This window comes from Bufo bufo, chromosome 5 (genome assembly GCF_905171765.1).
Source record: "Bufo bufo chromosome 5, aBufBuf1.1, whole genome shotgun sequence".
Lineage (NCBI taxonomy): Eukaryota > Metazoa > Chordata > Amphibia > Anura > Bufonidae > Bufo > Bufo bufo.
Window position 1 is genome coordinate 166,131,419 of NC_053393.1, and position 14,035 is coordinate 166,145,453.

Below are 14,035 nucleotides of genomic sequence, written 5' to 3' on the forward strand. Positions count from 1 at the left end.
AATACAAGATTAAACAATGTTATATGCAAGATGGTCTGAGAAGAAATTGTGGGCAAATATTTTTCTACGCATAGTATAACTGCAAGACATCAACCACCCATATTACCACATAAGCACTTATTTTTAGAAGGGCACATTTGTTGCAGACATTTCTGCACCTGAAATTCAGTTCCATATATATGAATAGAGTTGTCTCTTCAGCATGTACCGTACATAGATTTCTGCAAGCTCGATGATGAATGGAGAAGTTGCAGAACTATTGCGCCACATGTGAATATCTCCTTAGGCTCGGTTGCAGTCTGGATTGAGTTTTGCATTATCTTTGAGGGTTCTTCTCCCTCTACTTGTAATAGGGCATGCTGTGCCCTTGGCAGACTGGGCTCTCATACTAGTCAATATATCTGGGTAGCTTGCTGCCAGCCATACAGACATTGTTGGCCTAGAGGTCCTATTGTGGGACAGACACACTGGAGAAGATTTATTATAACCATTTTGAACTTAGCTTAAAACATTGACCGTTAGAAGATGCGCCAAAATTATCACAGTGGATCAGGCTTTATAGAAAATCTGATGCATCTTGATAGATAAGTTAGATACTTTTCCTTATGCCACTGGTTGGATGGCTGGCTTACTTTATGCCAAAATTTTGGCATAGATTGGTCCATTTTCAACTCCTCCTTTATACTCCTTTCTAAACTATGCCCCTTTTTAGGCACTGTCTAGTGATGCATATATCTGGCGCAAGGTTATATGCAATTTTTTGGTAGTAAACAGGCCAGGATTCTGGCACGTTTCGCCTAAACTGTGTCCTATTGGGGTTCCTGAGGCATACCAGCGGAAATTATTCTTGTGTTCAAACCACAAAACAATCAATACACTCTTTAATAAGTTTTGGATCAAAGAAATATACCCTAATAGCAAGTGATTGGCTCCAAAGGCAGCCAAATGTTGTTTTTTCTGGATTCTTTAAGCCCATTATGGAATAAGAGCCTGGACCCACCAGGTGGGCTAGTCCCACCCTGGCCTTGGTCAGTGCTCTGGACTAGAGTCCAAGGTATTAAAGACTATAGGCCCCATAGAGAGGATGCTTTGGGCAGACTAGATGGGCCAAATGGTTATTATCTGCCGACACATTCTATGTTTCTATGTTTCATGCTCTATTATACATATAGTTCTGAGCTTCTTGATACTAATTGTGCCACTATGTATTACGTGGTCATCATACATTTTCCTGCAGAAATGTGTGGCCACTTGCAGCTTCCCAGACAGACACACTTCTTTTTTTTCTGTCCACCCCTTTACATTTAGAAGTGCTGCTTCTAGACTCTGTTCTCCTAGATTCACTTTAAAGTACCTCGCAGCTCATAATAAACACAATTATAAAGATAATTATACAGATCACGCTCTGTCCATGGTCTGACCTGACAGCACCCATGAGGGACAAAATTCTGTTGCTACATATGTGTTACATACCTGTGACTAAGGCTACTTTCACACTCGCGGTTTGGCTTTCCGTTTGTGAGATCTGTTCAGGGCTCTCACAAGCGGTCCAAAACGGATCAGTTTTGCCCTAATGCATTCTGAATGGAAAAGGATCCGCTCAGAATGCATCAGTTTGCCTCCGTTCAGTCACCATTCCGCTCTGGAGGCGGACACCAAAACTCCGCCTGCAGCGTTTTGCTGTCCGCCTGACAAGCAGAGCCAAACGGATCCGTCCTGGCACACAATGTAAGTCAATAGGGATGGATCCGTATTCTCTGACACAATCTGGCACAATAGAAAACTGATCCATTCCCCATTGACTTTCAGTGGTGTTCAAGACTGATCTGTCATGGCTATAGAAGACAGAATACAACCGGATCCGTTCATGAGGGATGCGTGCGGTTGTATTATTGTAACGGAAGCGTTTTTGCAGATCCATGACGCGTGAAAGTAGCCGTGTTCACAATATATCCCTTTAGATCTCCTCTTCAAAGATGAAAGTCAAAAGTATCTTGAAGTGAGAAAAATGTTGCAACAGTGTGAAAAATCTGATACAGGGCATGAGTGAGATTTTCATGAGCCCCTTATACTAGATGTCTAGCAAACGTGATGTTTCCAGGGGGCATTCTGCAAATGGAGTGAGAGCCGCTTCTGGATTGTATCATATGAATATGGTAGCTTTAAGTGTCAAAGCATCCTGTCTTCTGAATTCATGGTTATGGGTTTCCTTATTGTTGATTCGATAAAATACCTTCTGTTTTCTCTCTTGAATTTTACTAACCAAACTTTTACTGACTTGTGACACTGTGTGAAGCTACAATATGCAAAAGACATACGGTTGTAATCTCTGTCCAGAACCCTGCAGATATAATAGTTGAGGTAATACATTTTACTGTGTTAAAGAGTCTAGTTAAAATGGCAAATTTTCCTACTAGCGTGGTCCTTCATCTGTCTATAATGGGGGTCACGTGTCTGTGTAGTAGCAAAGGAACATATGACGGCTTCCACTGCTTGTATGGATCACATTAAGTCACAGCTTCAGCCACATGTCTGTAATGACAACAGCATGCAACGCGGCAGTGGTTGGGGATTGTAAGTAACATTGACCATAAAACATGGTTCACATTTATAGATCTGCCTGCATTCATGTATGCTTGTGAGTGAGCAGTATGAAATTGTCCACTTATATGGGGATATGTTTGTGAGTGAATATAACTGTTTCCTATGTTAAGTATAAATCATGTCTGTCCAGGATGATGGGAGTTGTAACACTGCAGCGATGTTATATAAGTGTTTAACCGGTTAGTTGTATTACTTCGGAGGCCCATAAATCAGAGTTTCCTGTGGAGTCACTTAGCATAAGTCATTATTGCTTCATCTGCATGAAGTGGGAGTTTCCCATGCTGGAACACTTAACAAGACGCCTGAGCATGAGTCACTGATTATTCCACTGCCTTCTTTCTGACTGTGGCTATACACAATATATGTTGCCTCTATGATTTATATGGTTATTATTCACAGTAAATCACTTTTGATAAATTCAGCATATATGAGGAGTTGGCTGAAACAAAACACGCACAAGGCTTCTGAAAATGTGTCCTGTTCCAGATGTGTTCACTTTTTTATGCTTTGCCAAGAGAATGCGATATCAAAGGCCATATTTTAAGGAGGGATGTGATTCAGTTGGGATGGTTCTGCCGATTGCTAGAATGAAGAGGCAGCAGCTCAAGGAAATTGTTGTGCCATTCTCAGTTAGATCTACTCGGCATTTTCTGGGCATCTGCATGCTTGGCCATCAACTATCCTGGGCCAACCATGTGGCCTCTGGAGTCAAGCAGAGTAGACAGTGGATGAAGTGGCATAGACCTTTCCTGTCACTTTGTTCAATCCATCGGCAGGGGTCATATAGGTCAGACTGCTAATTTCCCACCCCACACCAAACCCTCCATTTTGACATTGAGTGCATAACCTACCAATGGGCCATCAATGTTAGTTTAGAGAACAAAAATACCCAAATGACCCAAATATGAAACACTCATGCGAGGTACAAAAAAAAGAATTCTAGAATATTCCAACATCATGATTCTCATTACAGGCAAGAATATAACCCCTTCTCTTATCCTACATTCCAGTAATTTAGCCATTACCTCGAAAATTGGTTAGCCATCATTAGCCTCATAGAGTAATTATAGTCTTTACTGTTAATCCTGTTCAATAAACTTACCTAGTTATAGCCTAATAACCTTTAAAATATTGGAAGTCATGATTATATCTACTTGAGGTGAAATCCTCCTCCATATCTACAGATAGCAATACAATTACCAGGTTCCATTAAGGTGAATAACCCAAAATCCTACACATTAATTAATCAATGGATATCTGACCAGTATTGATGAATTTTACCACCATACAGGTGTAAGCATATTAGTTCCAACCGCCCTACTAGTTTCTGCAATCCTGGAAGATTTATTATCCCATGCCTTACAGCCAATCAGATAAAACTTGTAAAAAAAAACTGCGGCACTCCCTTGTCTTCACTATCCAAAGGTTTATTCAGCAATACAGCGCAAAGCACTGTATTGCTGAATAAACCTTTGGATACTGAAGACAAGGGAGTGCTGCTCTTTTTTTTTACAAGTTTTTATCTATGTCTGGGGGAGTTTCAGCGCGCTCAGCAGATTGGCACCGTTGTCGTACACCACTTTACCAACTGTCAAATTGAGCAGGGTTAGCCACTGATCGGCCAGTGACCGCAGAGCTGAAAGCAGTGCAGGACCGGTGTGGCTCTTGGCTTCCAGGCACAACAGCCGCAGAACAGCATGGCAACGTCTCACCTGGCACGTCGAATAGGTTCTGGGGAGCTTGGGTGGTGCAGCGGAAGAGGCAGTGGAAAAGGAGTATTCAGCTGAGGAGGAGACAGAGGATGGTGAAGGAGGAGGAGAAGATGAGGCAGGCCTGCATGCAATCCGTGGCGGTAACAGCAAATTCACATGGGTGCCACGGGTTACATGCTTCACGGCCGTCAGAAGGTTCACCCAGTGGGCAGTAAAAGTTATGTACCTTCCCTGCCCGTGTTTGCTAGACCACGTGTCTGTGGTCATTTGTATCTCGGCACCAATACTGTGTGCCAGAGATACATTCACTTGCCGCTAAACGTGGCCATATAGCAGGGATGCCCTTCTGGGAGAAATATTTCCGTCCAGGAACCTTCCATTGCGGTGTGCCAATGGCCACAAATTTTCTAAAGACCTCAGAGTCCATCAATTTATATGGCAGTAGTTGGCGGGCTAGCAGTTCCGACAAGCCAGCGGTCATCCGTTGGGCAAGAGGATTATCCAGCATCATAATTTTTTTACGCTCGAACATTTGGGCCACAGAAGCCTTCCTTGTGCCAGATGAATGCGAGGACGACACGGTGGAGTAGAGGACAAATGGGAGGAGGAAGGAGAAAGAAGAGGCAGGACTTGGAGCACCAGGAGTGTGGCCTTGTGGGTTCTGATGGTGTTGCTTCCACTGGGCTCGGTGATGGGAGGCCTGGTGCCTTCTTTAGGCGGTCGTCCCTAGGTGAGTGTTGGGCTTACCGCAACTTATGCGTTGACAGCACAGGCTGTAGATGGCAACACTATTATCAGCAGCTGACAAGTTAAAAAAAAGCCCATACTGCGGAGCCATGTGCCAGTGTCCTGGGAGCTCAAGATGTGATGGTGCATGGTGGATGGCTCGCTCCAGATACTTTTGCAGTCTGCTTTTTGCCTCCTATTCACTGCGAGTTCTGCCTGCTTCTCCTCCTCCTCCCCCCTATCTGCTGCTCCGTCTCTCCCTCTGAACTCCCCTCCTCTTCTTCTCTTGTGGGCACCCACGTGACGTCCATCGAAACGTCATCATCATCACCACCACTGACATTAGAGATTTCGGAGTAGGCAGCAACAGCGGGGCCACCGTCCCTGGGCTGATCTGGGTACTGTCATCAGACCGCTGGGTGGGTGGCGGCCGTTGCTATCTCCTCTTCCTCATCCGCTGCCAAGAATGGCTGCGCATTGGTAAGGTCTGGGAATTGATGGGAAAATAATTCCTCTGACTCGAGTGGAGGGGGCTATGGTAGTGTTGGTGGTGCTTTGGGGGTGCACACAGCAGAGAGTGAGGAGGGTGCAGCAGCGGAAGGCTAAGTGAGCCACTCAACCAACTCTGGTGCGCCCTTTGAAGTAATCGCACGCACCTTCTCCAACCTCCCACTTAGGCTCCGGCCTGATGCACCTGCCCGACACTACCACCCCTGCGGAATTGCCTGCCTCTTCCTCTGCCTGTCATTTTCAAAATTACCCTGTGACAAAGTCCCTATAGAAGAGCAGTATTTGTTAAAGCAGGTATATAGAACCCCTTAATCAGTTTTTTTGGGGGGGCAACTGTTATATCACACCAGTTGCAATTAGTTGTTCCAATGACGTTTGTCCCTCTGTATAGCTGCGGTATCTCAGCAGAACCACACACAACTGCTGCACAATACAAATGCACTAAATAGAAATTATATTATAGGTATATCACACCCCTGCCTCAATTAGATTGTTTTGGGGGCAACTGGTATAGCACACCAGTTGCAATTAGTTGTTCCAATAGCGTTTGTCCCTCTGTATAGCTGCAGTATCGCAGCAGAACCGCACACAACTGCTGCACAATACAAATGCATTATAATATACTTTCTATGTTAGAAAGTTTATTATAAGTATATTACACCCCTCAGTATGTCACACTTATTGATAGCACACCTATACCAGTCCGTATATATACATACATACACACGCGGTGTGTGTGTTTGTGCTTTAGGGTGTACACCCTAATGCAATAGGCTGCGCACGCCTATGCATATAGGTTATATACTTGATTAAAAAAAAAGAATTTTGAGAAGTCAAAATGTAATCTCTACAAGGCTACAGAATAACCCTTCTAGGCAACTTGTGTGATTGTATTTCATTGTCCTCTATATGTGACAAGTAAAGAGCTTTGCAGCCTACGTGTTCTTCATAGTGGAAAAAAATTCTGTTCATTTTCATAGTCACATGGGCCCTATGAAATGGATTTGGCAGAAAATGCATCTGCAAGCGATTTGCACATTTTCTTTTAAACGCTCTGATTTTATGAATCATCCCTATTAATACAAAAAAGTATACATTTGACATTAACCCTTAAAAGCATAGTGAGACAAATTAAAAAAAAAAATTCCCTGTTATTAAAGGGGTTGTCTCACTTCAGCAAGCGGCATTTATCATGTAGAGAAGATTACTGCAAGGCATTTACTAATGTATTTTGATTGTCCATATTGCTTCCTTTGCTGGCTGGATTCATTTTTCCATCACATTATATACTACTTATACCCAGGGGTTACGACCACCCTGCAATCCAGCAGAGATGGTCGTGCTTGTAAACTATAGGAAACTGCTCCCGCCTTTGCACACTCCCATGGTCCTGTCCACCAGAGAGGTCGGCACTTTTTCCTGTAGTGTACAAGCACAACCACCGCTGCTGGATTGCAGGATCGTCGTAACCCCTGGAAATGAGCAGTGTATAATGTGATGGAAAAAACGAATGAAGTCAGCAAAGGAAGCAATATGGACAATCACAATACATTAGTAAGTGCCTTGTATTAACTTTCTCTACATTATAAATACCACTTACTGAAGTGAGACATCTTTTATTGACAATGATGTGCTCTGTATGCACGTTATATTTCATTCAAGGGGTTTTCTCAGATAGACATCACCTTTCTAAAGAGGTCAGTCTGGCAATCATACTGTAGGTCCAGAATGTAGTGAGAGCTGCTCTTTGTGAGTCTCTCCACTGTCTGGCTTATTGAGTGGATTCCCAACCGGGAGACCCCTCCATGATGTATAATGGTCTAGATGCCCTACAAGTTGTATTTTTGGAAGTTCTGTCTAGGTAGTAGGTGTCTGAATCACATGCAATTTTAGGGGGGGGGGGGGGGGGGGGGAGTTTGCTTTCAGTGCATCATGAGTAGCTTGTCATTTGAGTCTGGGCAGTGAAGACAAATAAGCATTCACAGTGACATGATGGCACAAGTGCTAGCAGAGTCCTATTTAAGGAAAGGCCAACAAGACTATGCCCTAGGGCAACCGAAATGGAAACGCTGAAGCTGTGTGTCTTGGCTACTCTAAGAGGTCATCAGTAGTAAAGCTTTCATGTTATACATCCTAGCGCTATACCCAGTCACATCATTTACCTTCTTCATATGTCACAAATTTCCACTAATCATTTCCAGATACCATCAAAAGCTAGAGAGAATTAGCAGCGAGAAGGCCTGTCTCTTGTCAAGTGGTTTAATATTCTCCTGCCCCTTGTGGCTTGTAAATCTGATGAAGGTGAAAGCATTTGCATTCCATTTGTACTTACAGATAGTTAATAGTAGACTTTGAACTAACACTTATGACTGTGCACCCTTTTATTGTCACCCCTTGGAGTTGAGCCCCATGTTTCTTTCTTCTAGGTATCTTCACAGCTCCCATTGAGGGTCGTTATATGCTCTCGGCAGTCCTAACTCCAGAGCACAACCATTTTGTGGAAGCGGTCTTGTTGGTGTCCAATGTCAGTGTGGCACAGCTGGATTCTAATGGCTACAGGCGAGAGCTCTTGGAGTATCACAACCCAAGCTCCAGTAGGTCAGTTTGCAGCGGGATTGGCACATTCAATCTCATCTTGAACTTGAAAGCTGGAGATGAAGTTGCCATTGTCCTGACAGGAGGCAAACTGGCGAATTCAGACTCTGATGAAATGTACTCCACATTCAGTGGCGTCTTATTATACCCATCCACCCCCCTCAGATAGCTTAACACCTAATAAAGAGACATTCAGTACAAAGGAATTTGAAGTGTTAATATATACTGTTTAGGAATATGGCCTTATTGTGAGTGAATGTATAAGATATGTTGTACCTTATGGTATGCACACTATATAAGAAATGACATTTGCCTTTCTGCTGATTTTTTTTCTTCAAAATATTTTCTAATTATTCTTTTAAAAAAGCAACTTTATGCACTGTCCAGATTTTTTTTATACATTTTTTATTTTTTTATTTTTTTTATCACTGAGATGTTTCTCTGCGTATTTTAGAATTTTATATTGTTCTGCGCTTGGTAGGTCACGTAAATGCATTATTTAATGTTCTGCATGTTTCATTCTGTCCTTATTTAAATGTGGTACTATGTGTTCTATAAATTGTCCATAAAAAGCAATGAAGAAACTACATACAGCTAATTATCAAGTGCCTTACGTCACAAGTTAGGATCTTTGCAGGTTTGCCCATGTGGATTTTCTTATATAAATTGTGTGTTGTGTCAGTGATCCTAATAGCTTTTATAGGAATTTTCAGGAACTTCACTATAAGGCCGCTTTTGTTACAAAATCATAATTCAATTATTTTCTATTATATTTTCTCTTTCTAGTATAATTTAAAAAAAAAACTGGGTACATAGCAATAGGGGGTGCAGACTCGGAGGTAGCAGTACATGAGATGCCACACAAGAAGAATGAAAAGACTTTACACATCTGAGTAAAATACAGTTCAAAAAGGGCTATTTGTACAGTTAAAGGGGTTGTACCATATCAGACATTGATGGCTTATCACTAGGATATGCCATCAGTGTTTGATAGGAGTGGGTCCTAAGCAGTCCTCCAAAGCAGTCCTCTGAAGTAAAGGAGAGCACACCATGCATGCGTGACATGCTCTACATTCACTCCTATAAGAGTTCTGAAAATAGCCTTGGCTATTTTCAGAAGTCCCATAGCGGTGAATGGAGAGTACACCGCACATACACGCCCACCGTCCATTCACCGCTATGGGACTGCTGGAAACAGCCAAGCCAGCGCTCCGCTATTTTTGGAACTCCCATAGTGATGAATGGAGGGTGGTTGTGTTTGGCGTCATGTGCTCTCCTTCACTTCGTGGGGCCCGTTCTGGAGATAGGTGCTCCACCTCTGGGACCTACTCCAATCTGACATTGGTAGTATATCCTAGCGATATGCCATGGGAATGGGAATACTCTTTTAAGATTCATTCAAATTTGTACATTGTACCCATGTTTAACTGTTTGTATTCTGGATGTGACATCTAGACCCCCTGCAGTTCTACTGAACCAACCTTACAGCATCATAAGGGTCTATGATGCTACAGGTTCAGTAGAATTGTTGGAGGTCCATATGTTGCATCTGAAATATGGACTGAGGCCTTAGTATCGTCCAGTGTTGGCCATCTGGATTTCTTTAATTTTGCCATTTTACCCATAACTATTGTTGCATATCAAGCAGATCTTATTAGATGAGGAAATTGGATTTGTCCTTAGTCACTGAAAACACGGGAATTTCCAATCAACGGGGTGAATAAAATTTTAAGAAGCTGTTTCTTACAAGTAGTTTGTTTTTGAAGTTAGAAGCCATTTATAGGGTTAGCTATAAAAAACAACATATATCAATTCGATCACTGGTGAAATGCTCACCCACATGGGGTTAACAAAGATCTTCCAGGCTATTTCTTTCGCTTTCACGGTTTCACATTAGTTGCTATGGTTACATGTTAGCACTGATAGTATTTTTTTTGTATGGTTGACATTTGGGTGATACTTTCCTGATTCCGTTCAAGTGCTCAATCTGATAATCCATAAATAAATGTTTACTGTATAAAGATGTCAAACATTACTGTAGAGTCATTTTATACTGTATGTGGTCCAGAATCTGCATTGTTGGCCATTCTTTGCCTTTGCTAATTGATTTTGTTTTTAAAATTGTGTTTTGTGTTATTAAATTAATTACACTAAAACTGAGTGGATTTTGTTTTTGTAACGTCGCCAGCTGGACACTAGACTTCAGAAGTGGACTTCACCTATAGCAGTCGCCTTTCCCGGGTGCTAACATTGTCTCGCAGTACTCGAATACCCTCAGGACTTAATTGTGTATTAGCCAGATAGTCACACTAGCAGGTAACAGGAATACAAGAAAATTGGCATTTATTATGTAGAGAAAGTCAACACAAGGCACTTACTCATGTAATGTGATTGTCCATATTGCTTCCTTTGCTGGCTGGATTCATTTTTCCACCACATTATACACTGCTCATTTCCAGGGGTTACGTCCACCGTGCAATCCATCAGCGGTGGCCATGCTTGCACACTATAGAAAAAAGCTCTAGCTTATATGAGCTCCTACAGAACCAGCCACCAGAGAAGTCGGCACTTTTTCCTGTAGTGTGCAAGCACAGGCCACCACTGATGGACTGCAGGGTGGTTGAAACCATGGAAACGAGCAATGTATAATGTGATGGAAAAATGAATCCAGCCTGCAAAGGAAGCGATATGGACAATCACAGTACATTAGTAAGTGCCTTGTATTGACTTTATCTACATGATAAATGCCACTTGCTGAAGTGAGACAATCCCTTTAAGGCCCCCCTTACATATTAGTGTATTGCCAACTAAACCCAATGAGAACGGTGGGTTCATCCAACAGTTTAATATTTATGGGGAGCTCCAAAGTCTCCCCCAACATGATGTAAGAGGGATTGGGCAAAATTTATATTTTCTCCCGATCCTTTTTTTCTCCTGGGCGTTTGGCAGCAGCTCTCTTCCCCCTCCCAAATTAAATACACATACACGATTGGACGAGCCAAACGTGCATGTGTATAAGTTGTGAGGGAGTCGGGAAACACAGATGTCAGCTGAATGATTAAATGTGTATGTCCACCTTTATACACTAACCTTCACACCAGATGCCTCCGACCCTCACTATTCCTTAAAGGGGTTGGCCACTTTCAGGCTACTTTTGGCCAACTTGTTTATAAGATTATTATATAGCACCTACTTATATAGCCTTTGTTAAAATTCAGCATTTTCTATATTTCATAAGGTATGCCACCTTGTTTTCAAGTCTTCTGTGCAGTCCACACAACGAGGTCCTCTCCATAAAATGGCTGCTAATGGAAAGTCATGTGACCAGGCTAATCGCCTCCATACGGTGTCTCCTCTGTTCTCTGTACCTGCCTTCTGCACTTGGACTGTTGGGAGCTTAGGGCATGTGCAGTGTGTTTAAATGCTTGGTAGCTTCAAGCTTATTAGAGGCTGCTAGGCTTACCACATTGATTTCCTATGAAGCCTTGCCTGAATATCCCTTAATCTGCAATGGTAATTCATTTGTCTATGGGAGAAAAGCGTTTTAAAGTCCCCTAGGAGGACTTGGTGTTTAAAAAAAAATATAAAGTTTGAAAAGAATATAAAAAGTAAAATCACCCCCTCCCCATATTAAAAATAAACCATAAAAAAAATTAAGATTATAGGTCTGAAAATGCCTGTGCTATTAAAATATAAATTTATTTATCCCATTTGGTGAATGCCACAAAGGAAAAAAAAATCATAATGGTCTATTTGCCATTGTTTGTCACTTCACCTTCCCCAAAAAACAATAAAAAGTGATCAAAAAGTTATACACACTCTAAACTGCTATAAATAGAAGCTACAGATTACTCCGCAAAAAACGAGCCACCACACAGCTCCATAGACATAACTATAAAATGGAGGTCAGAATATGGCTATGCAAAGAGTTTTAAATTTTTATATTTTTATGTATTAAAACATGAGAAAAACCATATAACTGTGGTATGGCTGTAATCGTACTGACCCAGAATGAAGGTAACAGATCAGTTTTCCTGCATAGGGAACGCTGCAAAAACAAACCCCATAAAACTGTGGCAGAATGTTTTTTTCCAATTCCACCCCATTTGGATTTTTTTTCCACCTTCCCATATGCAATATTAAATGGTACTATTAGAGAGTACTTGTCCCACAAAAAACAAGCCTTCATAATGCAATGTGAATGGAAAATTTAAAAGTTATGGCTTCGGGAAGTCAAGGAATTAAACTTCACTCATGAACAGGCAATTATCAGAAATATTTGTTTCATTTCCGATAACTACCTATGCAAAAAAAAGCTTGAGAAAGACTCAGGGTTGAAACATTGCTTCTTGTCTGGTGAAAATAAATATGGAAATAATTTTAAGATTTGGAGTGTCGTGGTACTTTCTACTTGTATGCTACTTTAGTGGTCCAACAGGCCGGGACCCAACACTGCAGGTACCACCACAGAATCGACATACTGAATTTTTTAAGTAAGTAGTGCTGTCTTCCTCTTTTTTTCCTTTTTTTTTTTCTTTTTTTACCTATGCAAAAACAACAAGAGGGCATTAGGACATAGAGATGAAACCCAAACTGAACTAGAAACAGGGCAAGACAGATTCAAACAGAAAGGAAACAAGCAAACTACAAGACTCAAAAAAAAGGACTGGACTGGACTGGACTAGAATAACCAGAACAATACTACACTACACTGACAAGAAGCAAACTAGGCAATAAACGGGCATAGTAGGCATACAAGAAATATACAAGGACACTGGATTTAAATGCAGACATGCTATAACCCTCAACCCACTGCAGATGCCAGAAATGTTAGGAAAGGCTAACCAATAAGGAACTCCTTTCCAAACGAACCTCGGCTGCAGCAGAGAGATCAGCTGACCCCACTAACGAATCAGCTTTCAGACAGTTACATAACTGCCCCAAACAAATAGACATAAGAAGACAAAACAGCAGGAGTATTCCTGCTGATCGTAATAGTATTCACATGGGTATGTAAGTTTATGTACAGGGTGGGCCATTTATATGGATACACCTTAATAAAATGGGAATGGTTGGTGATATTAACTTCCTGTTTGTGGCACATTAGTATATGTGAGGGGGGAAACTTTTCAAGATGGGTGGTGACCATGGCGGCCATTTTGAAGTCGGACATTTTGAATCCAACTTTTGTTTTTCAATAGGAAGAGGGTCATGTGACACATCAAACTTATTGGGAATTTCACAAGAAAAACAATGGTGTGCTTGGCTTTATTCTTTCATGAGTTATTTACAAGTTTCTCTTTGTTTACAGCCATTGACATGTCGCCGAGATTAACACGTGAGGAGCGGATAGAAATTGTGTTGATGTCTGGTGAACGCAGTAACCGGGTCATTGCAGCAGATTTCAATGCAAGACACCCTACGAGACCACCCATCTCCCATGCTACAGTTAGCAAACTGCTTGCTAAGTTTCGTGAAACTGGTTCAGTGTTGGATTTGCCAAAATGTGGACGCATGAAATCTGTCTCTAATGAAGAAACATCAGTGGCTGTCCTAGCTTCATTCAGCAAGAGCCCACAGCGTAGCACTCGCCGCATGTCACTGGAGAGTGCCATTAGTCGAACATCCCTTTGGCAGATATTAGCTACTCACAAATGGCACCCTTACAAACTCCAGCTACTGCAGCATCTCAATGAGGATGACCCAGATCGGCGGACTGAATTTGCAGAATGGGCAAAACAAAAATTGGAACAGGACCTTCAGTTTACGCAGAAGATTTTGTTCAGTGATGAGGCAAACTTTTATGTGAATGGTGAAGTTAACAAACAAAACCACCGCTATTGGTCTGAGACTAACCCACATTGGATAGATCCCTCCAAGACTGTTGG

At 41.8% G+C, this 14,035-nt stretch overlaps 1 protein-coding gene across 1 annotated transcript in view; it reads left to right on the forward strand.

The window, feature by feature from the left end:
- Positions 1-10,303, forward strand: part of EMILIN2 (elastin microfibril interfacer 2) — an 81,021-nt gene extending 70,718 nt beyond the window's left edge. The window contains exon 9 of the mRNA XM_040431959.1: positions 7,979-10,303. Coding sequence (XP_040287893.1) covers positions 7,979-8,316 — 338 coding nt within the window. The 3' untranslated portion in view covers positions 8,317-10,303. The remainder of the gene's footprint in view (positions 1-7,978) is intronic.
- Positions 10,304-14,035: the final 3,732 nt, after the last annotated feature.